The sequence below is a fragment of the Callithrix jacchus genome, chromosome 21 (assembly GCF_049354715.1).
Source record: "Callithrix jacchus isolate 240 chromosome 21, calJac240_pri, whole genome shotgun sequence".
Taxonomy (NCBI): domain Eukaryota; kingdom Metazoa; phylum Chordata; class Mammalia; order Primates; family Cebidae; genus Callithrix; species Callithrix jacchus.
Window position 1 is genome coordinate 47,264,247 of NC_133522.1, and position 27,070 is coordinate 47,291,316.

Here is a 27,070-nt window from a genome sequence, read left to right on the forward strand (position 1 = left end):
TGTTGATGGGTTCATGCAAGAATTGGCCCAGGCCCTGGGTTCAGGGAGCACTAGGTTTGTTTCTCCTGCCCACATCAAGATTCGGTCTTAAACTATAAACCCTGGGGTATCATTAGGATAATATCTCTGCAGGGAAGCCACATGGTGCAGTTTTTGCCCAGAATCAACGCATATTTTTGGTGGGAACCAACAGTGGCCCCTGGGAATCAGTTCAGAGTTTAGCCCGACCCTGACCCTCTCAGCTGTGTGATCGTGGGTAGTTATTCCTCCTGTTATAAGCCTGGCCGTCCATCTCTAAAATGAGAGTAATAGTCTTTGCTTTATATGGCTGTTGCGAGGATTAAGTGCAGGGAGTGTCCAGGCACCCAGAGTGCTCAGTTTTTTATTCCAGGGATCATTGGTCTGTTTCAGGCTGGCTCTGTTTTCCTAGGCAGCATTAAACATTTTTTCAAACAATATTTTAAAAAGTTGAAGCATGTAGAAAATAGAGAGGACCCAACCTTCCCACCACCCGGGTACACTGTACGTTGTTCTGCGTTTCCCTCCCTTGTGCGTCTCTTGCCTGGCTGGAAGAGATGTAATTATGTCAGGGTGTGGGGCAGGAGGAACTCTCACCCACTCATACTCGTCTGCTTTGGAAGCAGCTTGGCCTTTTCCAGTCAAGGAGAACAGTGTGTGTCTTGTGATCCGGCAGTTCCACTTCTGGGGATAGACTGTGGTTCTCAAAGTATGGCCCCCAGACCAGCCCATCAGCATCACTTGAGAAGTTGATTGAAATGCAAATCATCAGCCCCTCCTCCCACTCTCAGGCCTTGTGAATTGGACACTCTAGGGCAGGGCCCACCACCTGTTCTTTACCAGGCTCTCCAGGTGATTCTACTGCATGCTAGAGTTTGAGAACCATTTGTAAACTCTTGCACACACCCCGCCCCCAGGAGCCACGTGCATAGCAGCACTGTTTATGACAGCAAAACCCAGACTCTGTCCACGTGCCCGTCATGGTGGAATGGATACTGGTGTGTGATACGTTCATGCAGCAGAATTCTATACAGTAGTAAAAATAAATGAACTAGAGTTCCAGGCATCAAAATGTCTGCATCAAATGAGCAATGTTGAACCAAAAAATCAAGTCACACAAAAAATATACACAATAATTCCACTTATATAAAATTCCTAAACAGGCAGCAATAAGTAATATACTGTTGTGGGAAAAACATGTGAGTGGCAAAACTGTAAAGAAAAGTGAGGACATGATGACTGCAAGCCTCAGGTTGGAGCGACCCTCTGGAGGTGACGAGTAACAGGAGGGAGGGGTCTAGGGAGGTGTGTGCAATGTCCTAAGTACTGGAAGTGTTTGCATTCTTAACCCAAGTGGTTGGCTCATGCATATTTGCTTCATTTATGATTTATACACTCTTGTAAATGGATAGTATAAAGAAATGAAAACACTTTTAAGGTGAACTAAGGCCAAAGCTACCGATTGTATTCGTGCATGCTGTAAGGCTGTGGTTCTTTCTCGGTCAAAGAGCCATTTTGCTCCCTGGAACTTGTGGCCAGGTCTGGAGACATCTTGGTTGTCACAACTCAGGGTGAATAGCGAACAGAGGCCAGGTATTTGGCTAAACTTCCTACAATGCATAGGGCAGCCCCAACAACAAAAATCATCTGGCCCCAAGTACGAATAGCTTCTTGTCCTGACAGAAAGAAACTGTTCTAGTAAAAATGTGTGTCTACGATGAAGCATGCACAAAAACGGGCATTAAAAATAAAAAGGTAAAACATAAAGTGATTTTCTTGTATTTTCTTACTGGATCCCAGTCAGCCCCCATTTGGAAAATTACACCCAGCTGCTGTTGGAGGGTGGAACGAGTGTGAACTCTTCTGCTTCCTCTGTTTTTATGCGAGTACTTCACTGTGCTGATTACTTAGCTTTATGGTAATTACGGTAGTCAGAGAATGCTAGTCCTCTGACTTTGTGCTCCTTTTGAAAGTCATTTTGACTATTAATAATATTCAGATTATTTATATTTAATGTGACTGGTAATGTAATTAGGTTGAGAATATCATCTTGTTATTGGTTTGCTATTTGTCCCATCTGTTCTTCATTCCCCCTTTCCTCTTTTTCTGCCTTCTTTTGGATTAATCAAGTATTTTTTAATGATTCTATCTTGTCTCTTTTGTTGTCTTATTAAGTATAACTTAGTGTTTATAGTATGTATCTTCAACTTAGTAAGTCAGCCTTGAAGTGATATCTGCCACTTCATGTACAGTGTAAGAACCTTCGAACAGTGTACTTTCATCTCTCTGCTCCCAACCTTCATACTATTTCTGTCATGCATCTTTTACACACATTACAACCCCCACAATACATTGCTATTATTTATGCTCAAACATCCAATTATCTTTTAAATAAAGATAGTAAAGTAATAGGAAAAGGTATAGCAGTTCCCCCTTCTAGTATAGACTCTTTGTGTGTAGATCCAGATTTCCATTCAGTTTCATTTTCCTTATGCAAGAAGAACTTCTTTAGCATTTCCTGTAGTGCAGGTCTGCTGGTAATGAATTAGTTAAGCTTCTGAATAGCTAAAAACTTTGCTTTGCCTTCATTTTTAAAAGACGTTTTTGCTGGATATAGAATTCTAGGTTGATGGTGTTTTTCAGTAATTTAAAAATACTGCTTCATTGTTTTCTCACTTACATTGTTTCTGAAAAGATTGACAGCAGATTTCTCATCTGTGTTCCTTGCTCATACTGTATCATTCTCTGAATACTCCTGACATTTTGTCTTTATTACTGGTTTTGAGCAATTTGACGCTCTTATGGCTTGATGAGGTTTATGTCTGCTGTGCTTGATGTTTGTTGAGTTTCTGGGGTCTTTGGGTTTATGGTTTGATTTTTTTAGACTTATTGAAGTTGGTTGTCTTTAATGGAGTACATTGGTCCTTTCTCACATTGCTGTAAAGAACTGCCCGAAACTGGGTAATTTATAAAGAAAAGAGGTTTAATTGATAAGGCCTCAGGAAATTTACAATCATGGTAGAAGCCATCTCTTCACAGGGCAGCAGGTGAGAGAATGACTGAAGGCGGAACTTGCCAAACATTTATGAAATCATCAGATCTCATGAAAACTCACTATCATGAGAGCAGCATGGGGGAACCTCCCCGACGATCCAATTACCTCCACCTGGTCTCTCCTTTGACATGTAGGGATTATGGGGATTACAATCCAAGATGAGATTTGGGTGGGGACACAAAGCATAACCATACCATGAGCATGATCTGCAGGATATGAAGAATCCTCCATTTTCGCTTCCTCCAGGTGGCTGAGAACAACCTGTACAGCCAGTACGAGGAGAAGGTGCGCCCCTGCATCGACCTCATCGACTCCCTGCGGGCTCTGGGTGTGGAGCAGGACCTGGCCCTGCCAGCCATCGCCGTCATCGGGGACCAGAGCTCGGGCAAGAGCTCCGTGCTGGAGGCGCTGTCGGGAGTCGCCCTTCCCAGAGGCAGCGGTAAGAACCTATGTTCTATATTAGTCTGCTCAGACTGCCATAACAAAATACCACAGACAGGGTGGCTTACACAACAAAAGTTTATTTTCTCACAGTTCTGGAGACTGGAAGTCCGACATCAGGGTTTAGTTTCTCCTGAGGCTGTTCTCCATGGCTTGCAGGTGGCCGCCTCCTCACTGCTCCCCCCACGACCTTCTGCACACAAGCATCTCTGCTGTCTCTTCCTGCTCTTCATACGGGCATCAGTCATATGGGATTGGGGCCCAACCTAGTGACCTCATTTAACCTTAATTTCCTCTTTAAAGCCCTTATCTTCAAATACAGCCCCATTAGGGGTTAGGGATTCGACATAAGAATTTGGAGAGAACACCATTTTATAATAGTATCTCATTACACTTTTTTTTTTTTTTACATAAGTTGTATGTAATCTACAGTTTGTGGAGGATCTGAATAAATGCATTCGGGTTCCCCAGTTCAGAACTATATCCGTGAGGGCTCAAAGAAAGAGTTCAGGCCTGGGATGGGTCTTGCATGGTCTACACGTCAGGCATGGTAGGTAGGATTTGGAAGGAGTTTGTATTAGGAGGACAGTGGTAAGTGGCCTGGTGGCAGCCAGATGCCTTCCTAAAGGGGGGTAGAGTATGTATGTTAGGGGGATAGAGGAAGATGTTTGGATGAGTTTGGGGGGTTTCCCAACGTAGCTTGCCACCTGAGCTGATGGCAGAACACTGGGACGAGGCATTAAGCCAAAAGTGGTGGCTTTCAAGCATTAGTGAGCAAAAACTCACCTGGGTTACCTATTCAGAATGCATGTTCTTGAGGTCACCCAGACACAGTGTGAGGTCCCCATATATCAGGATAAGACCAGAAAGTTTTTTTTTTCCTTTCTACCATGCTATTATTCTTTAGTTTAAAAAGTAAAAAAGCAAAAACATGCTGTTGTCACCACCCCCACCCCACAATGTGCATGCACCCTCATCCTTCTTTGTCTTTCTTTGTGTATAGGGAGATAACTGGAATGGGAACCCCACAGAGGTACAAGATAGGAAGAAATGCTCAGTTGGGGAGATTTAATTGGCTAGCTTATCAGAAGGCCTTGCTGGCAGTAAAGCAGTCATCTTGGATCCATCTCTGGCATTAAGCAGTGAGAAATGTACTTTGAGCTCCTCCAATCTCCTCCCCGTTTTTTCCTACTGTGCTCACAGTCTCTGGTTGGCTGTGACTTCCAAATGGATGGGGCTGATTTGCACTGGTATCCTATTGGCCAACTCTGTTTCCTCCTAACCAGGAACTGCTGAGAGAGGAAAATGGCTGGTTGGCCTTTGGTTTTGTTTGGTTTTTTTTTTCTGCATTCTGCAGAGAGAAGAAGGGAGGAAGATGTGAAATTGGAAGGTCCAAGGCTGAGAATCTTGCCTCAGCAAAAATATGCAAGTGACTTTGGGAATCATTGGCTCCCACATTGCTAAATTCTGTACAGAGATTGTCCTGGATGGATTAAGTTGACAACACTTACCCGCTCTCCTTTTATTTTATTTATTTATTTATTTATTTATTTATTTATTTATTTATTTATTTTAAGGGAGAAAGAGAAAAAGAGGGAAAAAGAGGAAAAAAAGAGGGAAAAAGAGAAAAAGAGGGAAAAAGAAATATTACTTCATTCCTAAAATGGGTATCCAGTTTTAAATGCCTCCCCAGATGATTGTATAAAAGTTTGAGAAACACGGACCTAAGACCCTATGCAGGTCTCTTAAGAGCACAGTGGAGCACTGATGTGGGCATGGCCTCCTAGGGATTGTGACCAGATGCCCGCTGGTGCTGAAACTGAAGAAACTCGTGAATGAAGAAGAGTGGAAAGGCAAGGTCAGTTACCAGGACTTCGAGATTGAGATTTCAGATGCTTCAGAGGTAGAAAAGGAAGTTAATAAAGGTGAGTACCCGTTTGGATGCCTGGTCCAGCCTTTTGACGTGCATGGGGTCTGCTTGTAACTGTTCCTCCTCCCACCTTCCTGGGCCTGTGCCGTTCCCTTAGCACCTCCCTGGCCCTGTGATGTTCCCTTAGCACCTCCCTGGGCCTGTGATGTTCCCTTAGCACCTCCCTGGGCCTGTGCCGTTCCCTTAGCACCTCCCTGGCCCTGTGATGTTCCCTTAACACCTCCCTGGCCCTGTGATGTTCCCTTAGCACCTCCCTGGCCCTGTGATGTTCCCTTAGCACCTCCCTGGGCCTGTGCCGTTCCCTTAGCACCTCCCTGGGCCTGTGATGTTCCCTTAGCACCTCCCTGGGCCTGTGCCGTTCCCTTAGCACCTCCCTGGGCCTGTGCCGTTCCCTTAGCACCTCCCTGGGCCTGTGCCGTTCCCTTAGCACCTCCCTGGGTCTGTGCCGTTCCCTTAGCACCTCCCTGGGCCTGTGCCGTTCCCTTAGCACCTCCCTGGGCCTGTGCCGTTCCCTTAGCACCTCCCTGGGCCTGTGCCGTTCCCTTAGCACCTCCCTGGGCTGATGCTGTTCCCTTAGTACCCTTTTCTCCTGCACATCAGGCCCCAGTTCCTTGTACTTCTTCCTTAATCTCATTATGACCAACAATCTCATTATACCAGCATCCAATGGCAATGATTTATTTCTGGCCAGGCATAGTGGCTTGTGCCTGTAATGCCAGGTCTTTGGGAGGCTGATGCAGGAGGATTGCTTGAGCCCAGGAGTTCGAGACCAGCCAGGGCAACATAGTGAGATCCCAACTCTTAAAAAAAAAATTGAAAAATAGCCGGGCATGGTGGCATGTGGGCCCAGCTATTCGGTACTGAGACTGAGGTGGGAGAGCTGCTTGAGCCTGGGAAGTCGAGGCTGCAGTGAGCCATGATCTTGCCACTGCACTCTAGCCTGGCAACAGAGTGAGACCCTGTCAAACCAACCAACCATGTATTGCTTATTATGTAAGTATCTAGAACCATGTGATTTTTAAAATATAAAACTTGTCTCCAAATAGGGATGAGCTGTCCCTTATTCAAGGACTTCCCTGCTTAGATCTGGCGGAAGAGGAGCCAGCTGTGGGGGTGAGGGAGCTCCTCTCCCTGTTCCTTTGCACAGTGCATTTCACATCGTGGACTGGATCATCACTGAACCCCGCTTAGAACCAACACCCTTTTCCTAAGAAAGGGGAGTGCCTGTGATTGCGTAATCCCAGCTTAGGCTAACTCATGGCAGGCCTCCATAAATGCAAACCACAAGGTCAATTTGAAGTGTCCACAAGGGGAAATAACATGGCAGCGTAGACAGCGCAGAGTAGCTGACAGAGCAGCCACTGTGAGAACCATGGTTAACATCTTCCTATTGACTTACATTTTCTTCTAGCATGTCACATGGTTAAATTTCATTCACACTGGGAGGGTACTGGAGTGCCATGAACTGACGCCCAGCAATAGGAAGGGACGGGTTTAGCTTTTGTAAAGATGGAGGATTAATCACATTTGTTGACTGTTTATAGAAAGATAAATAATGTTATTGACAAACCATGATTTTATATTAGTTGGGGTGATGTTGGCTGCCTGCAACAGAAAACTCAAAATAACTGTGTGTGTTAGTCGGCCCTTGCTGTGTAACAAAATAACTGTGTGTGTTAGTCAGCCCTTGCTGTGTAACAAACCCGTCTTAAAACTAATGGCTTCACCGTTTTCATTTCTCATGATTCAGTGGACTGGCTGGGCAGTTCTTCTCTGGGCTGGCTGGGGTGGGGCTGATGGTCCAGGGTGGCCCTTGGCTGGAATGACCAGCCCTTCTCTCTGTGTGGTCTCTCACCCTCTGGAAGGCTAAGCTAGACTTCTTAATGTGGTGGGTGGAGGGGTTCCCAGCAGCAAGAGAGGGCATGACACAACCTCTAACACCTTTCAGTCTCTCCTGGCATTGCATTTTGTAACACCCCCTTAGAGAAAGTCACGTAGCCAAGCCCAATTTCAAGGGACAGATTCTCTGTCAGTGGAAGTGACAAGGCTACCCTCCAAAGCAGCATGTGTACAGGGAGGAAGGGAATGTGGATGCCACTTGTGCAAGCAAGTTGCTAACGCAGTGCTCTAAACAATGTAGACGCTGTCCGTCCCTCTCACATAAGTCTGGAGCAGGGCAGACCAGAGCTGACTGGGGGTCCCAGTGTCAGGAACCAAGACTTATGCTTATCCTATGTCTTCACTGGGTGTGGCCTCGGTTTCCAAGGCCCCCTGTGACTCAGTCAGCAAGTCCACCTTTCAAGCCAGCCGGACCATGTCTCTGCATGTAAACGCACTTTCTGGAAGTTGCACATGACATTTTCACATGGCTGATTGGCCAGAGCCCGATCTCATGACCGCGTGTCAGGTACATGGATATCGGGGGAACGGTTGGTAGACCATGTCACATGTTCCACTGTTACTTCCTCAGTTCTAAATTGATAGCAAACATCCCCAAAAGGCATTCCTGCTGTTAGCCAAGAATGTGATGAAACAAAATTCATATCCTAAACTTTTCATTTTTAAGGAGAAAGAAGCCAAATAAAATCTCTCGATGGGATGTTAACAGCCAGTGCTTAGCTAAAATAAGCACATTTTCCATGTCATTTTCCAGTGTAAAAGCTTCCATGTATTTGTGTTTGTTTTTATTTTGCTTGGTTGCTAATTTCCTGCTGACAGCGATGAGAAGGATGTAGGAATGCTCCCAGGAAGAACTCCTTGCCTCCGCCCAGCTTTAGACTGGTCTAAGTGGGTGCCACCCAAGGTGATGTTCTCACAAGGTCTCTCTACACACAGTTCTGGCCACCAGCAGGGACAATACTGAGTTATCCTTTGAGATCCCTTTAGTCTCAATCACAGAAAATTGAATCTGCTCCAAATACGCTTTTATCCATGACTCGCAGAGTAGAAGAGGCTTTCAGAGTATTCACTGCCATGAGATCCTTTAATCCTAAGCTCTGTTTGTGCTTGATTCTCCCCCTCTCTCTAGCCCAGAACACCATCGCCGGGGAAGGAATGGGAATCAGTCATGAGCTAATCACCTTGGAGATCAGCTCCCGAGATGTCCCGGACCTGACTCTCATAGACCTTCCTGGAATAACCAGAGTGGCTGTGGGCAATCAGCCTGCTGACATCGGGCGTAAGGTCAGATTTCAGACTCTAATACCCTTACTGTATTAGAGTAGTGGTGAGTCCAGGGCTGAGTTGTGGAGAGTTGATATTTGGAGGTAAGAGTGAGGAATTCAGAGAGCCCATTGGTCACAGTCTTTTCTGACGAGTTGGATGGAAGCTTCCTTGGAGACGGTGAAGTGAACAGGCACAGCTGGAAACAAGTTCTATGTATTTGTTTTGTGTTTCACGCAGTGACTCATTTTTGGTTAGAGTTACATTCTGCAGCGGATCTAAAATGCGGTGTATTAGGAAGGAGTTTTATGTGGGAAAAGAGAACATTAAAAATAAGTATAGCCAGGCACAGTGGCTCACGCCTGTAATCCCAGCACTTTGGGAGGCCAAGGCAGGTAGATCACAAGGTCAAGAGATCAAGCCCATCTTGGCCAACATGGGGAAACCCCATCTCTACTAAATATTTTAAAACTTAGCCAGGCGTGGGTGCGTGCCTGTGGTCCCACCTACTCGGGAGGCTGAGGCAGGACAATTGCTTGAAACCAGAAAACAGAAGTTGCAGTGAGCCGGGATCACACCACTGCACTCCAGCCTGGCAATAGAGCGAGACTCAGTCTCAAAAAGTAAAAAAAAAAATTTTTTAAATAAGTATAATGGGCCACACACAGTGGCTCATTCCTATAATCCCAGCACTTTGGGAGGCTAAGGCAGGAGGATTGCTTGAGCCCAAGAGTTTGACACAAGCCGGAGCAACATAGTGAGAACCCCTTCTCTATAAAAGAAAGGTTAAAAAAATTAGCCCTGTATGGTGGTGTGCACCTGCAGTCTCAGCTACTGGGAGGATTGCTTGAGCCAGAGAGGCTGTGATGAGCCATGATTGTGCCACTGCACTCCAGCCTGGACAGCAGAGGAAGAACCTGAAAAAAAGAAAAGAAAGAAAGAGGACTGATATTTGAGTAGCAGTGATCTCACTTTACAGATTAACGATCTAGGGTCAGGCAGGTTTTGTTGGCCATTGTTTTTCATTGTGACCATCAGACCTGAGGTCTTAGCGGGTAATTAACTGAAACCTCATAGTTTTCCCTGAGCCTAGAGCTCCGTTTCTGCTGCAGATACTTATTTTCTCATAATTCCAGCTTGGGAGGTACCTCCAAGGTAGGGTTTATTGGTTCACTTCTCCAAAGTTACTTCTTTTGGGGGAAATACCCCTGGGCCTCTTAGGGCCTAAAGCAAGCACAAGGTCAGAACCTGTCTCACCTGTCACTTGCTTTTGCCGTTTTCACAAGTCACCTTCCATTTCCTTACAGATCAAGGCACTCATCAGGAAGTACATCCAGAGACAGGAGACGATCAGCCTGGTGGTGGTGCCCAGTAACGTGGACATCGCCACCACAGAGGCGCTGAGCATGGCCCAGGAGGTGGACCCCGAGGGGGACAGGACCATCGGTGAGAATGTGGGAGCCTACATGTGGTGGGCGGTCTGCCAGTGGGGAAGTGTCTCTCAAGTCTCCGTGGGCATTGCTGCATTGCTTGGTGGGGACCTGCTTCCACTAAGACCTGCTAAGGGGCAGGTTTGGTGCCCACCGAGGCCAAGTGAAATGAACTACTTTTGACTCTCGTTGACTTGGTTGCCTTGTAACCCTTATCTATGTGCTCAGAAAGGCACAGCAGGCTCAGAAGCAGGGCAAACTAAGGAAGCAAATGGTATTCATAAAGAATGCATTTGAAGTAGGAGCAGCACAAATGTCCATGACTAAAAGGACAAACAAAATGTGGTGAAGGAGGTGGGAAGGGAAGGAAAGAAGGAAAGGGAAGGAAAGAGGGGAAGGAAAGAAAGAAGGGAAGGAAGGAAAGAAGGGAAGGAACGAAAGAATGGAAGGAAGGAAAGAAGGGAAGAAAGGAAAGAAGGGAAGGAAGGAAAGGGAGGAAGGAAGATATTTGAGTATCAGTGAATCTGACTTTACAGATTCAAGATTTAGGGATCAAGTGTGTTTTCACAGGGCAGAGGAGCCTGGGGAGAGCCACATGCTGTTCTGAGGGGCACCCCTGCCTCCTTGCAGCTTGCCCTGGAGTTCTTTCTTGGAGTGGGACTCCACTGGCCCCATGGATCTGCGGAGGCCATGGGCTACCCTCTAGCAAAGGGGGAGGAAACACTGGGAGGCTGGGGCATAAACAGTTGTTCATTCACCGCTGCCTTGTGACTGGGCACGTTCTCTCACCAAAAACATCTGGCTTGCAGGAATCTTGACGAAGCCTGATCTGGTGGACAAAGGAACTGAAGACAAGGTTGTGGACGTGGTGCGGAACCTGGTGTTCCACCTGAAGAAGGGCTACATGATCGTCAAGTGCCGGGGCCAGCAGGAGATCCAGGACCAGCTGAGCCTGTCCGAAGCCCTGGAGAGAGAGAAGCTCTTCTTTGAGGACCACCCATATTTCAGGTGCACTCACCTGGGTTTCATCACGGATCAGTGCAAGCCCTGGAAGTCAGTTCTTCCTGGGGAAAGTGGCGGCCACCCCACAGATGCACGGAGTGTGTGTGTGACTATGCTTGTTCCCCAGCAAGGACTCTGGAAGAATAGAAAGGGGATTACAAAATATTGGGGGAAAAAAAACCTAAAAACCAATCAAAACAGGGAGAGAACAATGTACAATAATTTAAATAGCATGGTGTTGGAACCATATTTTATAAAAACGTAAATAGAAGAGAACAGAAAAAAAGTAGAATGCCCAGAAATAGATTCCGATATGTATGTTTGACACATGATGAACACGGCATTTCAAACAAAATGATGAGCTGTATCAGCTTGATTATCAATTAATAGCATTGGGATAATTATGATTATTTTATTATTTTTGAGATACAGTTTTGCTCGTTGCCCAGGCTGGAGTGCAATGACATGATCTTGGCTCACCGCAACCTCCACCTCCTGGGGTTTAACTGATTCTCCTGCCTCAGCCTCCCAAGTAGCTGGGATTACAGGCATGCAGCACCATGCCTAGCTAATTTTGTATTTTTAGTAGAGATGGGGGTTTCTCCATGTTGGTCAGACTGGTCTCCAACTCCCAACCTCAGGTGATCCACCCACCTCAGCCTCACAAAGTGCTGGGATTACAGTCGTCAGCCACCACCCCTGGCAGGATAATTATTTAATATTTGGGGAAAAGTTCAAATACTGTTCTAACTTACCTCATTATACCACAATAGTTGAAGTTTAAAGTTAAATCTTACCCCATTATGCCAAAGTAGTTGAAATTTAAAGTTAAATGTTAAAAAACAAAGCAATAAGCATCTCAGAAGAAAATGTTGGTGAATAGTTTATAAGACCTTTCTATCCCTCCTGCCCAAAGTGAATTTTTTTAAACGAAAATATTGATAAATTGGTAAGATTTAAAATAATGAGACTATGTAGAATTGTAAACATTCTTGCACTCAATTCTCCCAGAAGCCTACAGAAGGGCATTGCTCAGAGTTCTATGAATATCAAACAGAAATTTCCATGCCCCTCTGCACATTCACAATAGCCAGAAGAGAAGGTGACTCGGTGTCCATGGACAGATGGGTGCAGAAAGCAATGCACCATAAGATGGAATACCATTCAGCCTCAGAGAGGAGGGACATCACAGCACAGACCACGATGCCGATGTAGCTTGAGAACATCAGACTCGGGGAAAGAGCCCAGTCGTAAGAGGACGGAGACTGTCTGATTCCACTTGTCTGAGGTCCTTGGAGTGGTCAGATTCGTATAGACAGAAAGAATGGTGGGTGCCAGGGCCTGGGGGAGAGAGAATGGGGAGGTAGTGTTTACCGGGCCATTGTTTCAGTTTGGGAATATGAAAAGCTCTGAAGATGGACGGTGGTGATGGTTTCAGAATAGCGTGACTGTAGTTAAGGCCACTGAAGTGTACATTTAAAAATGGCTCAAATGGTCAATTTTATGCTATATGTATTTTACCACACGACTTTTAAAAATGGACATAGAAACTGAAGCTTAGGTATGAGTATACTCTCACAACAAGGCACAGAAACTTATGCTTCTCTGCTGCCCATATCCTAAAATGTCCTGTAAAGCGTGGGCAACCTTGTAATAACTCGCCCTATGAGCACAAATTTGGATCGAGTGACAAGATGTTTGGCTTCCACCCTCCAGGCAGCCCATGGTCTAAGTTCTTATCTCAGGCGAGGTTGCATCTCCTCTGTTCCGTGATCCTCCACCCACGTATGTAAATATGCTTCAGTGTATTCGTATGAAGACCACGCCTGTGTTCATTATGATCACTCACACGTATTACAAATGGAAGGGGGTATGTGTTATGAAAACCTATCTATACATGTCTGTGTATTTCTGTGACGACCAGTTCTGTAGCCAGATATTATGAGACACATTTATTATATCAGCTGGAAGGGCTCATTCCATATCATTGTTGAAATATCCTAGGTTGCTAAAGCTCAGCCACAGTCCTGTTCGGTCCAACTCTGAGTATTTGTTGGGTACCGATCACAAGATATTCCATCCGGTGGTAAGCGACTGAAATTTGCCTGGACTTTCCCCAACAGCAGAAGGCAGACGTGCGTGTTCTGGCTACATCAAGGTGGAAATCGATCTTGTGTTCTCTTCTAGGGATCTGCTGGAGGAAGGAAAGGCCACGGTTCCCTGCCTGGCAGAAAAGCTCACCAGCGAGCTCATCACACACATCTGTGTAAGCACAGACAGAGCTGTGGGTCCTCTAAAAAGAACACTACGAACACGGAGCTGAACCTTGCTGGCTTCTTAAACATGACTACACACAGGCCTTCTGAGGATCTTAAGATGCAGATCAGATTCTGTGGGTCTGGAGTAGGGCCTAAAATTCTGCATTTCCAGCAAGTCCCCAGGTGACACGGATATTGCTTTTCAGGGAACCACAGTCTGGGGGCTGCTGATAGACTATACCTACTGGGCCAAAACAAAAAATTAAAATCTTACGCACATGCTACAACTCTTCCTATCTGGTTGCCAGCCACTGTTGGAGCGTCTTAGTCATTGTAATGGACGTATTTTTCAACTTCTAAAAGATTGTAAAAGCTCTCCGTAGTGGTTCTTTTTAAAATCTGCCTGAATATAGTCTCTTCCTATTTCAATTTTTTTTGAGACAGAGTCTCACTCTGTTGCCCCAGCTGCAGTACAGTGACGTGATGTCAGCTCACTGCAACCTCCACCTCCTGGGTTCAAGCAATTCTCCTACCTTGGCCTCCTGAGTACCTGGGATAAAAGGCACACGCCACCACTCCTGGATAATTTTTGTGTTTTTAGTAGAGACGGGGTTTCGCCATATTGGCTAGGCCGGCCTTTTTCAAATGTTCAACTCAGCACCAGAGTGCGAGGTCTTCCACGCAGTCCCCAGGAATGCAGATGCAGAACGGGGTTGTTTCCAGTTGACGGTGATGAGCGCAGAGCTCTATGGGGTCCCACTTTATGCAGAAAGAGGGTGCATCTTTATTAGATTCTCCATGTCCAGCAAGCCCATGGGGGTCGATTTTCTGCCTCTGCACCAGGTCAGCCTCATAGGTTCACGTTCGCGTTCTCTTACCTTACGGCCGGGCCAGGCTCCACTGCTGCCTTCTTCTTGAGCCCCTGCGTGGCCACCGTTACTGGGGTTGGCCTCTGAGTGCCCCTCACTATCTTGTCAGCCCACCGATAACATTTAAAGGTGTGGCTTTCGCATGTCAGCCGGCATTTTTAGATGTTTGCCGTGGAAGGGCGAGCCAGCATGTGGCGTCAGCCGTGTTGTTAGAAACCGAAGTCTCTGATCACCTTTTATTGATTGCAAACAACATAAAAGTTGTGGATTCTCAAATTGCTCCAGAAGCCGCTTTTTCAGAACTTACTAAACAAGTGAATCTCTCCAGCCTCCCTACGGAGAGTTTACCTAATACGACCACAGGAGGAACTGCCCCTGGGGTCACCCCTCCAGGGCCCGGGACCCACGCACAGCGGGTGCCTCAGTGCTGCTCATGAGGCTGTGGTCACAGGAGTGGGAAAAGGGGGAAGACTTGGGCAGAAAACAGTGCCCCTAGCATGTGCCCCCTCCCCACCCCCCAGGTCTGGAAAAGCTTCCTTTCAGAGGAAGCCAGGAAGTGAAATGGCCCAGCAGCTCCTCTGCAGAGGGAGGCCCGGGACCTCCCTTTCATTCCCTGTTGATCTTTACACATTCCCATTATTTTCTCTCCCTTTTCCTCAGAAATCTCTGCCCCTGTTAGAAAATCAAATCAAGGAGAGTCACCAGAAAATAACAGAGGAGCTGCAGAAGTATGGTGTGGACATACCAGAAGATGAAAATGAAAAAATGTTCTTCCTGATAGACGTGAGTGTTGCCAGCGGCATCGAGCCGGAGAAGCAGATGTCAGGGTCGAAAAAGGGGCCCTGGGCCTTCCTTCTTTACTCCCCAAGGCCCATCCAAAGCCGTCCCATCCATCAGCAGCACTCGGGGAGGACAGGGCTGAGGGAGGCAGGGCAGGGAGTGGGGTGTGGGGTGGAGTCAGCGGCATCGTCCCGATCCCTAAGGCACCGACGAATGGGATGGGACTTTCTGGTGCCAAAAGCTCTTCTTCCCCCCGGTCGTCTACAGTGGCCCATAAGGAAGCAAAGAATGACTCCCCACCCTCCGCACAGGCACGGCCTCCAAAGCACCTTGACACTTGTGTCGAAGTCTCTCCGCTTACACTGATGCTTTTCCTCTTGACAGAAAATCAATGCCTTTAATCAGGACATCGCCGCTTTCCTTCATGGGGAGGAAACTGTAGGGGAGGAAGACGTGCGGCTGTTCACGAAACTCCGAAACGAGTTCCGCAAATGGAGTGTAGTCATCGAAAACAATTTTCAAGAAAGTGAGTATCTTATTCCCCTCTTCGGGCTGCTGCAACGAAAGCCCGACACGGGGTCATTTATAAACAGTAGAAACTGATGGCTCACGGCTCCAGAGGAGGGAATATCCATTCTTAAGGAGTCAGGAGATTTGGTGTCTGTGAGAGCCTGTTCTCTGCTTCAAAGATGGCTCTAGCTGTGACTTCTCTTGGGATAAGGGATGAACAAGCTTCCTCACACCCCCTTTTTACAGGGGCACCACAGGCATACCTCAGAGATACTGTGGTTCAGTTCCAGACCATCAAAACTAATATCACAATAATGCAAGTCACATACAGTTTTTGGTTTCTGGTGCATAGAACAGTTTGTTTGTACAATAGCGTTAGGCCTAAAAAAAAAGTATGCACTTTATTCTAAAACACTTTATTGCTAAAAACTTGCTGATACAGAAACATGAAGTGAGCATGCACTGCTGGAAAAAATGATGCTGGTAGATTTGCTCGACATGGGGCTGCCACACCTACAATTTGTAAAAAAAAAATCTATGAAGTGCAATGAAACAGGGTGTGCCTGGAATTCCATTCGTAGGGGCAGTGCTCAGAACACAGTCCTCCCTAAGGTTAATGTCTGGAGAAGCCTGTAGACTAGCTTTTTTAGGGCCTCTGAAGTACCTTCAGATTAATCTGACAGACTTTTCTGGATGATAGTTTGAACCAGGTGTTAAAGTGACTTTCTGAGCAGTCTGTACAGCAGCAGACATGAAGGCTGTTTACATGTAAGTTGGTGTGCATTCTCCTGAAGCTCATCTACGTTTAGCTTCTGTTTTCTGGGCTTTAAGAAAAGCACAGGTTTAATTTCTAGTGATTTGAAGTTAGAAGAAATGGAGGAAAAATTTGAAAATGTGAGTTTGGAGACTTGTCACGTCTTCATACCATCACACTGGAGATTAAGTTTCAACGTAGGAACTTTTAGGGGACACCAGCATTTAGACCATAGCAATGAGTCAAGTAGTGTGGTGAGCCTGAGACAGATGAGGGCGGGGCAGCTGGGAAGGGTGGCCAGGATAAGGAGTTAGTGACACTAAAGCCACATTTGCTCCCTTTCATGTCACTGAACCCAAACGACCATCTACTGATGAATTGACCAACCAACTGGCGTGTGTGTGTGTGTGTGTGTGTGTGTGCGGCGTGTCTCTGTGTGTGTCTGCGTGTGTGTGGTGTGTGTGTGTGTGTAGTTGTGTCTGTGTGTGTGGCTGTGTCTGTGTGGTTGTGTGTGTGGTGTGTGTGTGTGTGTGGTGTGTGTGTGGTGTGTCTCTGTGTCTGCATGGTGTGTGTCTGTGTGCATGCGGTGCGTGTGTGTGGCATGTGTGTTTGTGTGGTGTGTGTCTGTGTGTGTGCACGGTGCGTGTGTGTGGTGTGTGTGTGCGTGTGTGTGGGGTGTGTGTGGGGGGTGTGTGTTTGTGTGTGTGGTGTGTGTCTGTGTGTGTGTGTGCATGCGTGGTACATGTGTGTGTGGTGTGTGTCTGTGTGTGTGTGTGCATGGTGCATGTGTGTGTGTGTGGTGTGTGTGTGTGTGTATATAGCAGTTGGCTCCAGCTGCTGTAACAAAGTACCACAGACTTGGGGAGGAGCTTAAACAGTAGAAATTTATTTTCTTACAACTCTGGAAGCCGGAAGTCCAAGATCAAGGTGCTGGTGGAGTTGGTTCCTTCTAAGGCCCCTCTCCTGGCCTTGCAGATGGCATCTTCTTGCTGGGTCCTCACGTGGTGGCCCCTCTGTGTGTTGCTGTGTTCTCATCTCCTCTAGAAGGACACAGAGGGTGGGATGAGGGCCCACCCTAGTGACCTGATTTCAATGGAATTACCTCTGCCTATCTCCAAACACAGATTCTGAGTTCTTGGGGGCTAGGACTTCATCATAGGCATTTAAAGAGGGCACAGCTCACTCAACCCATAACAGCGAGCTCTGGAATATTTCCAGCCACAGAAAGGCACAGAGTGCTGGCCCGTGGCAATCCATGCATGAACCTTGAACATGCCACGCTGAGTGAAAGAAGCCAGTCACAAAGGCCACATCCTGCATGATTCCACTGATAGAAAATGGCTGGAACGGGCAAACCCAGACAGGCAGACAGCAGAATAGTGGCTGCCAGTGGCTGGGGACAGAAAAGTGGGACATGGCTGCTGATGAGTGTGGGGTTTGGGAGTTACGTCTGCAGATGGTTGCACAACTTTGTGGATATAAGAATGGATCTTATTTGAAGTTTCTGCACGTACAGATGTGTGGCATCATACCTGGCTCTACAGTCTCCTTGAGATGACTAAGGAAAATTATCTTGAGGTCTGGTGTGTGCGTATGTGTGTCTGTGTCTGTGTCTGTGTGTGTGCGTGTGTGTGTGTGCACGTGATTCCTGAATATTTTCAGTTTCCCAGTTAAATTTGATTTCGTATCACTTTTTCTTGCCATTTATATTTTCAGATTATCTAGAATGGTATTGTGTTTAGAAAAATTATTTTTGTAAAATAATTTGAAGTCATTTTTTTTTTCCTGCTGTAGGCCATGAAATTATGAGTAGAAAAATCCAGAAATTTGAAAATCAGTATCGTGGTAGAGAGCTGCCAGGATTTGTGAATTACAGAACGTTTGAGACCATCGTAAAACAGCAGATCAAGGCGCTGGAAGAGCCGGCTGTGGATATGCTGCACACCGTGACGGGTGAGTGCTCAGTCCGCTTCTGGGCATTGATTTCTAAGGAAGGGAAACGCTGGAACCAAAGCAGCAGCCAGCACCAGACCTCAGCACTCTCCTCCTGGGGCGGGGTGCATCCCACACCAACAAGCAAGTCTCTGGTTCTCCAGGTGCCAACTTGGTGTTTGGCAATTCAATTGCGACACTAACTACCCCGAGTCAGTGCGGACCCCATAGCTTAAGGGCTCAGTCCCATAAGACTGTCCCCAGCTACAGGTGCCAGTCACTAGTTCCAGACCTCCCGTACTTCTGACGGACTGTCTATAAATCAAGGTTCTTACGACCCATTCCTTAGGCCAACCAAGAACTCTGCAATACACTTTACTGACATTTACTGGTCTATTTTTATTAAATATTTTTTAACCTAAATAAGAGCTTGTTCTTGGATTTTTTTTATATGGATAATGTAGACATTCAAATTCCATTGATATATTTAAGCGATTTGACTTATATTGAGTTGTATTATAAAATATTGATATTTATAATTTAACGGAAATTACATTCTTTGCAACTACTTAGGATAAAAAGTTTAAATATCAAATAAATGCATGCCCGGGGTAATTTGCTTTTAAGATTCTTCCATCAAGTCATTAAGCGTGAAGAGCATGCCTTCCTTTTTCATGGTAAAGAGAAGAAGGAAGGGAAGGGGGAGAGGGGAAAATTTATTTTATATCAGTTTTCCTCATAGTTTTTGCATCTTAGGAAGAGCACAAACAATCCTACTAGTACTGAACTATTTTTCTCTCTCTGATTAGATATGGTCCGGCTCGCTTTCACAGACGTTTCGATAAAGAATTTTGATGAATTTTTTAACCTCCACAGAACTGCCAAGGTAAAACCGACCATGAGTCATTTAAAATAATAATAATAAGCTTGACACTAGAAAACATATTTCTCGGATTAGAATGATTCAGCTTCATTGTATAAATTTAGAGCAGCAAATACCACCACTCACTAGTGCGTCTTCCCATGTTACCAGTGATCTGGTTAAAAGCACTAAGGGAGAGAGTGCTTAAACATAGAACAAGAGATCCACAGTTCGCAGAGAAGACTATCACATCTGAGGGCAATGCCTCCAAATCCAGAAACGCACTGAGGAAGCTGTGTGTAAAAATAGAATCTGTCTGGCCCAGGTGGGCACGGAAGCCTGTAATCCCAGCACTTTGGGAGTCTGAGGCCAGTGGATCACTTAAAGCCAGGAGTCTGAGACCAGCCTGGCCAACATGGCAAAACCCCGTCTCTACTAAAAATACAAAAATTAGCTGGGTGTGGTGGCGCATGCCTGTAGTCCCAGCTACTTGGAAGGCTGACACTTGCAAATCAGTTGAGCCCAGGAGGCAGAGGTTGCCGTGAGCCGAGATTGCACCACTGCACTCTAGCCTAGGTGACAGAGTGAGACTTTGTCTCAAAAAAAAAAAAATGAATTTTTCTATCCAGAGTGAAGAAAGAGCCTACAGGAAATAAGCCTGGAGGACAGTCTGGGCCAAGAGACCAGACTTAGCTGCTCTTAGAAAGAGGGCCCCCAGCCCAGATGGGGAGCCTGGCCCCATCGTTCACCAACTGGAGGCTTTGGGATGTGCTGCTTCCAGCCTGTGCCTCTGGCTTCTCATTCATAAGATGAGACTAATAAGGCCTTCCTCAGAAGGTCCAGATGGATGTGGAGAAGGATGTTTAGGATGCACCTGCCACTGTGCACCGCAGCCCTCATCAGGGCCTGGAGGGTCCAAGGGTGAAGTTTCTCCTCCCGGGTTTTGTCACCCAGTTTCTCTAAACCCCAGGAACATAAAACAGAATTTGTCTGACTTAAATCTGGCCCTCCTGCTCATTCCTGTGGATTTTCTGATGGTTATGACAATCCTTGCCATCAGGTATAAAAGCCCCTAAAAGAGAAAAGAAAGAAGCTGAGTTATGGGGCCTGAAAACAGAGCTCATGCAAGTCCCCAGGCCCCAGGATGGGGGTCCGGCCCATCTGTGACTCAAGCTTCCCCAGAAGTTCTGACCCTCAGCCAGGGCTAGAAACCCACCTTAGATACACCAGGGCATGGCCCAGAAGGCTACCACTGGGCAGTGGATAAATAAATATCAGGTGAGTAGTCTGGTATTTACAGACTTCTTACCTGCTTTCCTGTGACGTGGGAATTTGTGTCTGGGGGAAACTGAGCTGTGTCTTTCTTTTCCATAGTCCAAAATCGAAGACATTAGAGCAGAACAAGAGAGAGAAGGTGAGAAGCAGATTCGCCTCCAATTCCAGATGGAGCAGATTGTCTACTGCCAGGACCAGGTGTACAGGAGTGCATTGCAGAAGGTCAGAGAGAAGGAGCTGGAAGAAGAAAAGAGGTCCAAGAAATCCTGCTTTGCCATGGTTGTCGAGCCCTCCTCATCAGAGTCTTCCATGGAGGAGATCTTTCAGCACCTGATGGCCTATCACCAGGTACGCCTCCTCGGGGCTCAAGATGGCAGCTTCCATTCCATGCCTTTTCTTCAGTCTTGCTGTCTCTGTAGATGGCATGGTCAGCTCTGTCGTTCCCTTCTTATTAGCCTCCTGTATTAGTCCATTTTCACACTGCTGATAAAGACATACCCGAGACTGGGCAATTTACAAAAAAAGAGGTTTAACGGACTCACACTTCCATGTGGCTGAGGAGGCCTCACCACTGTGGCAGAGGCAAAAGGCGCTTTTCACATGGCGGCAGTGGCAAGAGAGAGAATGAGAGCCAAGCGAAATGTGTTTCCCCTTATCAGACCACCAGATCTTATGAGACTTATTCACTGCCACAAGAACGGTATGGGAGAAACTGCCCCCATAATCCAATTACCGCCCATGGGGTTCCTCTCACAACATGTGGGCATTATGGGAGTGCAATTCAAGATGAGATTTGGGTGGGGACACAGAGACAAACCATATCACCTCCATAGAAGTAGTTCAACCTCAGACAGACAGGTGGTGGCTTAGGGCCACTGACATCTGGGTCTGAGCCTCAGCTTTCTCTGCAAAATGATGTCTCCTCATAGATTCGAATGCATGTTCCAGGAGATGAGTGTGGATGATATTGATGGATTGCTAATGGGAAACCAACCTCTGCTAAAATAGTTTCAAGAGTTTTATTCTGAACCAAATATGGGGGACTGTGGCTCCAAGAACAGTCTCAAGAGGTCCTGAAGAAGTGTGCCTGAGGCTGGCAGGATGCAGTTTGGTTGTATACACTTCAGGGAGGCAGGAATTGTAGGTAAAATCATAAATCAATACAAGGGAGGGGTGAGTGTCCTCCGTAAAGAGGCAGGACACCTTGAACGAGGGGAGCTTCCCAGCCATCGGTGGGTCAGAAACTTTTCTGGCCACTGGTTGAAAGAGCTCAGCTTTGTCTACAGACTTGACATCAGTAGAAAGAAATACCTGAGTTAAGGGCAGTTTTAGAGGCCAAAGTCACATAGTTGACGACTCCAGGTAGCAGCCTTCAGAGAGAATGGATGGGAGATCTTTCTTCTCAGGCCTTAGAGGCAGCAGGCTCTCACTGAATCTCACCTAGTTTCAGGGACGCTCTAGCAGGGGAGAGGTCTGACTGCATTCGTGCAGAGTCTCTACAGGTGCAGACTTCCCCCAACAGCACATGGCAGGGCCATTTCAATCTGTTGGTCCTGTAACAGCCATTTGAAAATATGTCCAAAAGACATATTTTTAGGTAAAATATTTTTATTTCCTTTAGGGTCTGCTATTTGTCTTGTGATGCTATTGTTATAAGTAAAATGTTAATGCCACAAAAGAAATAGCACTTGAACATAAGTCCTCTCGGCAAGGCAGTTTCCTTCTATAGAAGGTGTGGCTCGTGGAGGGAGCAGCGGTGGCCACACGCTTGGACAAGGAGGGAGGGCTGCTTATGCCTGACGGGGGTCGCCCCTACTGCTGTGTCCTTCCCCTATTGGCTAGGGTTAGTCTGCACAAGCTAGACTAATCCGGACGGGCTATTTTAAAGAGAGCAGGGGTCCAAGCTGGAGGGGCAGGGTGGGTATTTCGGTGGGAGGGACTGTTATGGGCGGGTCAGAACAGGTAGCCAGGGATGACCTAGGTCAAAGCAGGTGACCGGAGCAGGTGACCAGGATGAGGCAGGATGGAGCTGGGGACCGGGAGAACAAATGTTAGCTACTGATTAGAACAGGTGGAGAAGTTTGTTTACCAGAAGTACAAGGCAGTTAAACTTTAAAATAGAGAATTAAAGGATAACAGCTGAACACACTGACACAGTGATTCTCTGAAGAGAAACTTGGGGTTCACTCTAACACTGTTTCAGAGCCGGCTTGGAAAATAAGCCACTTTATTCTGAGTTCATGAAATCCCACCTAAGGAGATGGTTTGTAGGGCATGCATGCCTTAACACCTGCATTGCATGACTTTATAATGTGGTATCTTACTGCCAGAGTCTTTTTTTTTTGCCAGTCTTGTGATCTCAATTTCAGCCTAAACTCCAAAAGGGCCTGAAGGGCCTGGCTTCTCATCCTATGTTGGCCAGGAATTCAGATTTTCAGGTTTCTCTGAGGTCCACTTGGCCTCAGGGGGGTCTGTTGAGTTGGTTGGGAAGCAGAGGTTTTTATTTTTGGTTTACAAGTTCCTTAGTGCAGCATTGGAATGCAGTGGTAGCTGACTACACAGAAGCTATCTCAGACACACATTTGATGCTGCACGTTTCAGATAACATGAAGTGCCACCTAATTCGTCCTGGGGAAGGAGGCAGTGAACACAGCACAGCTGAGGGAGAGCCCTGGGGATGTGTGGAGACCTGAGGAGGCAAAGCAGATTGGAAGCTCCTGGTTCATCAGATGTCTGCATTGCGCCACTCCTGGGATGCTTGAAAGCAGTGCTTCTCAGACTCCACGCAGCGCAGGGTCTCCTGGGGATCTTGTTGAAATGCAGATGCTGAGTGCACGTGAGGCTGAGATAATGCTTTTTATTTATTTATTTATTTTTGAGACTGAGTCTCACTCTATTGCCCTGTACTTCTCAGCAGTTCTCAGGCTGAAGTACAGTGGCACAATCTCAGCTCACTGCAACATCCGCCTCCTGGGTTCAAAACCTCGGCCTCCCAGGTTCAAGCAATTCCCTGCCTCAGCCTCCCAAGTAGCTGGGATTACAGGAGCCCACCACCACGCCCAGCTAATTTTTGTATTTTTAGTAGAGATGGGGTTTTGCCATGTTGGCCAGGCTGGTCTGGAAATGCAGTTTTTGCACTATCTGCCCACTCACGTTTGTAGAGCATATGTTGCCTCTCACCTTCCATTGGAGGTACCCATTTAACGGTCAGGAAACGCTAGTGGGGATATGACTCGCAGCCGGGATATTCTCTGCACGGTGCCTAGTTCCTCTCTGCCCCAGCATGGAGGACATTGATGAGTTTGAAACCCTTGCCCTGTGAGGGTCCCCTCATTGAGAATCTGAATCCCCTGACGAGCACGTGTGAGGTCCGAGAGCCCTCCTCATGCGGCCCCTCCACCCTCCCGTGAACTGTTCTCTCCTTCCAGGAGTGCAGCAAGCGCATCTCCAGCCACATCCCTTTGATCATCCAGTTCTTTGTGCTCCAGACATACGGCCAGCAGCTTCAGAAGGCCATGCTGCAGCTCCTGCAGGACAAGGACACCTACAGCTGGCTCCTAAAGGAGCGGAGCGACACCAGCGACAAGCGCAAGTTCCTAAAGGAACGGCTCGCACGGCTGACACAGGCTCGGCGCCGGCTTGCCCAGTTCCCCGGCTAACCGAGCTCTCGGTCCAGCCTGTAGACAGGCACTCACACCGTCGGCCCCTGTGCGCAGGTAGCCGCAGGACACCAAACCTGAGTGCTCAGTAGCCAGAGTTGATAGTCACAGTCGCCGCTTACCTCCTAGCCCATGGTGATTTAGCAAGAAGCTGTGAAAGCAGTTCAGTTTCCAGCATGAAGTCAAAGCCCCGCCCTCAGATGCACCTGAGCTGGACGGGGTGAAGGAAGCTGTCTTCGCACTGGGAAAGGGATTTGCACCCTCAGAATCACTCTGCCTTGCAGCTCTCCCCTTCTCTGTATTCTTTGCAAACTTCTGCGTGCTGAGCATCACAGAAGCTTATTTCCTGTTATTTGTAATGTCCCTTCACAAAGCCAGTGTTTTAGGAGCAGGAGTGTCATGTGCGTGAGTCCTGTCGAAGCCCTGCCTCCTCCGTCTGTAATAAACTCATTTCTAGTGGACACTGCTCTGCCGTGTTTTGTATTTTGGGAAGAAGCAGGTAGGACTCAGTGGAGCAGTCACTGCTAAAGCTGCCCTCTGTGGCAGGGCAGGTAGGAATGAGCAAAAGAACAGGGTCTGGTGATTTCCTAGAGACTGGAGGGAAATAGGGGAACAAGCTTTAAAAAATAAACCAAATGTGAAGCCAATGGTGCCAACTCTTAATGTGCCCTGGTCAAGTGTCCAATGTGTCGAGTCACTGGGTGGGTACCTGGCATGGAGTTGAAAAACACAAGACCCAGTCAACAAGAGGTTGCCAGCCTGGGCATGGTGGCTCACACTGTACTCCCAGCACTTTGGGAGGCTGAGGTGGGTAGATCACCTGAGGTCAGGATTTCAGAACTAGCCAGCCTGACCAATATGGTGAAACCCCATCTCTACTAAAAATACAAAAAATTAGCTGGGTGTGGTGGTGCGTGCCTGTAGTCCCAGCTACTCACGAGGCTGAGACACAAGAATCGCTTGAACCGAGCAGGTGTAGGTTGCAGTAAGCCCAGATCACACCACTGCACTCCAGCCTGGGTGACAGAGCAAGACTACATCTCAAAAAAAAAAAAAAACCAAAAATTTCCCCAGTGGGACTTTACATGCAGAGGTTGTGGCTAGAGGAGTGGTATATGAAGCAGAGAAGGCAGAATACTAACCACGGAGACTGGAGGGCCCTCACTGAAGGTCTTTGGTCTAGCCTGGGGTGGGGAGACTCGAGCCACACCCTTACATCCTGACTCTGAGAACCACAGCTCCTAATCAGTGCTGGGGCTGACCTCCCTCACCATGTGACCAAGGCAGGCTCAAGGGCAGGAGATTGCTGGACTGGATGGATGGGGCAGGAGAGGACCGGACACTGTGTCCCTTAAAGGGAGGGTTGAAGCATCAGGATTGCCCAAGCCTGGGCAAGAGAAGGCCAACAGGCAATGAGAGAGATGAGGTGTGAGCACCAAGGTGTGACATCCTCTGGGGAGGCACATTCTAGATGAGTGTGGGGAATGGGGGTACTTTCTACAGAGGGGCCCCCAGGTGCCATGGCTGCCCTGCCAGCTGTGAGCTCCCAGGCAGTGGAGGCGGCAGGCCAGGCTGCACAGCTGCTTGTTTGGTGGGGTTGGGGGCTGGACCAGCAGCACCACCCCCTCCCCTCGGGACTCCCTCATCCTGTATCTCTTCTGACTCTCAGGACTCTATAATCAATTCTTTGGGAAGTTGAAGGATTTATTTCGAAGAGAGGGTGTCTGGAGAGCAGCAGGCATTTCCCAAGCCCAGGTCAGCAGCTGCGGCTGGGCAGTTCCTTCACAGCTCTCCCAGGTGCTGACGGGCACCTGCAGGTCGCCATGGAGCTACTAAGTTAGCAGAGGCAGATCAGTTTCACTCACGCTTAAAGGAGGGACTCCAGCAACACACAGAGTTTTGTAAGAACAGGGCTGGGCGGGTGCAAGCATTCCTAATTCAGTACTGGGCACTCGTTCTCGAAGTGGACACGGTGCAGGTCCTCTGGCTGCGCTGGTGCGTCAGACAGGCCGGCCCTTCCGTGAGGCGGGTGCCCTCTCGTGGCAGGCCTGGGAAACTTCTCCACTACCAGCTGTCGCTTCCTTCCACCACCACCCAAGTCAGTCTTCCACCTCCCTTAAGGTTCTGCTGACCTGGAAACAGAGGCGTCAAAATGTTGCACAGGATTCTATTTTGCCACTGTTGCAATTTTGCTAGTGATAACCAGGGAGGATGGAGGAAGAAAGTTGATGGTATGTGTCCCAGAGAACAGGAATTTCCCCAGGGCAGGGAACCTTCTGGGGACACCCCAAGATGCCCTCAAGGACTTTCCTTTCAGCCAAAATGAGCATGTGTGGTTATCCCTCAGGCCTGTCCTCACTGGTCATTGAGAGGGGAGAGGAGAGTGATCCTAGTGGTCAGAACTCAGAGACAGCCCTGGGGACCACCTCGTGTGACTCCTTCTGCACTTAGAGGGCCCCTGGGCTCAGGAAAGCGATGAAACTGCCCCTCCCTTCCCATCCCTCCATTTCCACCCATGACGGGCAGCACTGGGATCAGAGCCTGCTCTCTGGCTTCTGTGGCCTGCTCTGTAAGTGAGGCAGGAAAATAAGGTCTGGAGGCAGGGATCGTAAGGCTCATTCACACCTCAGCTGTAACAGGCACTATCCTCTCCACAGGGGTATGCCGAGTAAACAAGTTTGTAACTCTACTATCTTCTTTGTTTACACAGGGCAGGCCTCAGGTAACCAGTGGAAACCTCCAGAGAATATTTAAACTCCCGAAATTCTGTAATGGGGCTCTTGAGCCCCTAGGCTTGGGCCCACTCTCACCCTGCGGCATGTACTTTCATTCTCAATAAATCTCTGCTTTTCTTGCTTCCTTCTTTTCTTGTTTTGTTTGTGCATTTTGCCTAATTCTTTGTTCAAGACACCGAGAACCTGGACACCCACCACCAGTGATGTAAGCACCGCCTCGACGGTCCATTGGCCTGTGCAGAACAGATGGGAATATAGCAGTGTCTGCTCAGGGACCTTCACTCCAGGCACGTCTGGGGCTCAGGGGACCCCAGAGGATGGGGTTGGGTTTGGAGCAGAGCAATGGGAGGGCCAGGACAAATTATACAAACGGAAGTAGAAAGCCTCCGTTTTCCAGA

The 27,070-nt window shown here is 47.6% G+C and overlaps 1 protein-coding gene across 6 annotated transcripts in view; it reads left to right on the plus strand.

Moving 5' to 3' along the window:
* The window catches only part of MX1 (MX dynamin like GTPase 1), a 30,941-nt gene extending 4,145 nt beyond the window's left edge, over positions 1 to 26,796 (plus strand). For 3 of the 6 annotated variants that reach the window (XM_017967162.4, XM_035283259.3, XM_035283258.3), the window contains exons 5-16: positions 3,320 to 3,512; positions 5,302 to 5,439; positions 8,473 to 8,627; positions 9,914 to 10,052; positions 10,846 to 11,044; positions 13,226 to 13,304; positions 14,826 to 14,948; positions 15,330 to 15,471; positions 18,004 to 18,162; positions 18,951 to 19,027; positions 20,378 to 20,626; positions 26,648 to 26,796. In XM_017967162.4, the coding sequence (XP_017822651.1) occupies positions 3,320 to 3,512; positions 5,302 to 5,439; positions 8,473 to 8,627; positions 9,914 to 10,052; positions 10,846 to 11,044; positions 13,226 to 13,304; positions 14,826 to 14,948; positions 15,330 to 15,471; positions 18,004 to 18,162; positions 18,951 to 19,027; positions 20,378 to 20,626; positions 26,648 to 26,776 (1,782 nt within the window). In that variant the 3' untranslated portion in view covers positions 26,777 to 26,796. Of the gene's footprint in view, positions 1 to 3,319; positions 3,513 to 5,301; positions 5,440 to 8,472; positions 8,628 to 9,913; positions 10,053 to 10,845; positions 11,045 to 13,225; positions 13,305 to 14,825; positions 14,949 to 15,329; positions 15,472 to 18,003; positions 18,163 to 18,950; positions 19,028 to 20,377; positions 20,627 to 23,706; positions 24,399 to 26,647 lie in introns of those variants that run through there. The other 3 variants (XM_008986719.5, XM_017967161.4, XM_035283252.3) reach the window with 1 other exon arrangement.
* Positions 26,797 to 27,070: the final 274 nt, after the last annotated feature.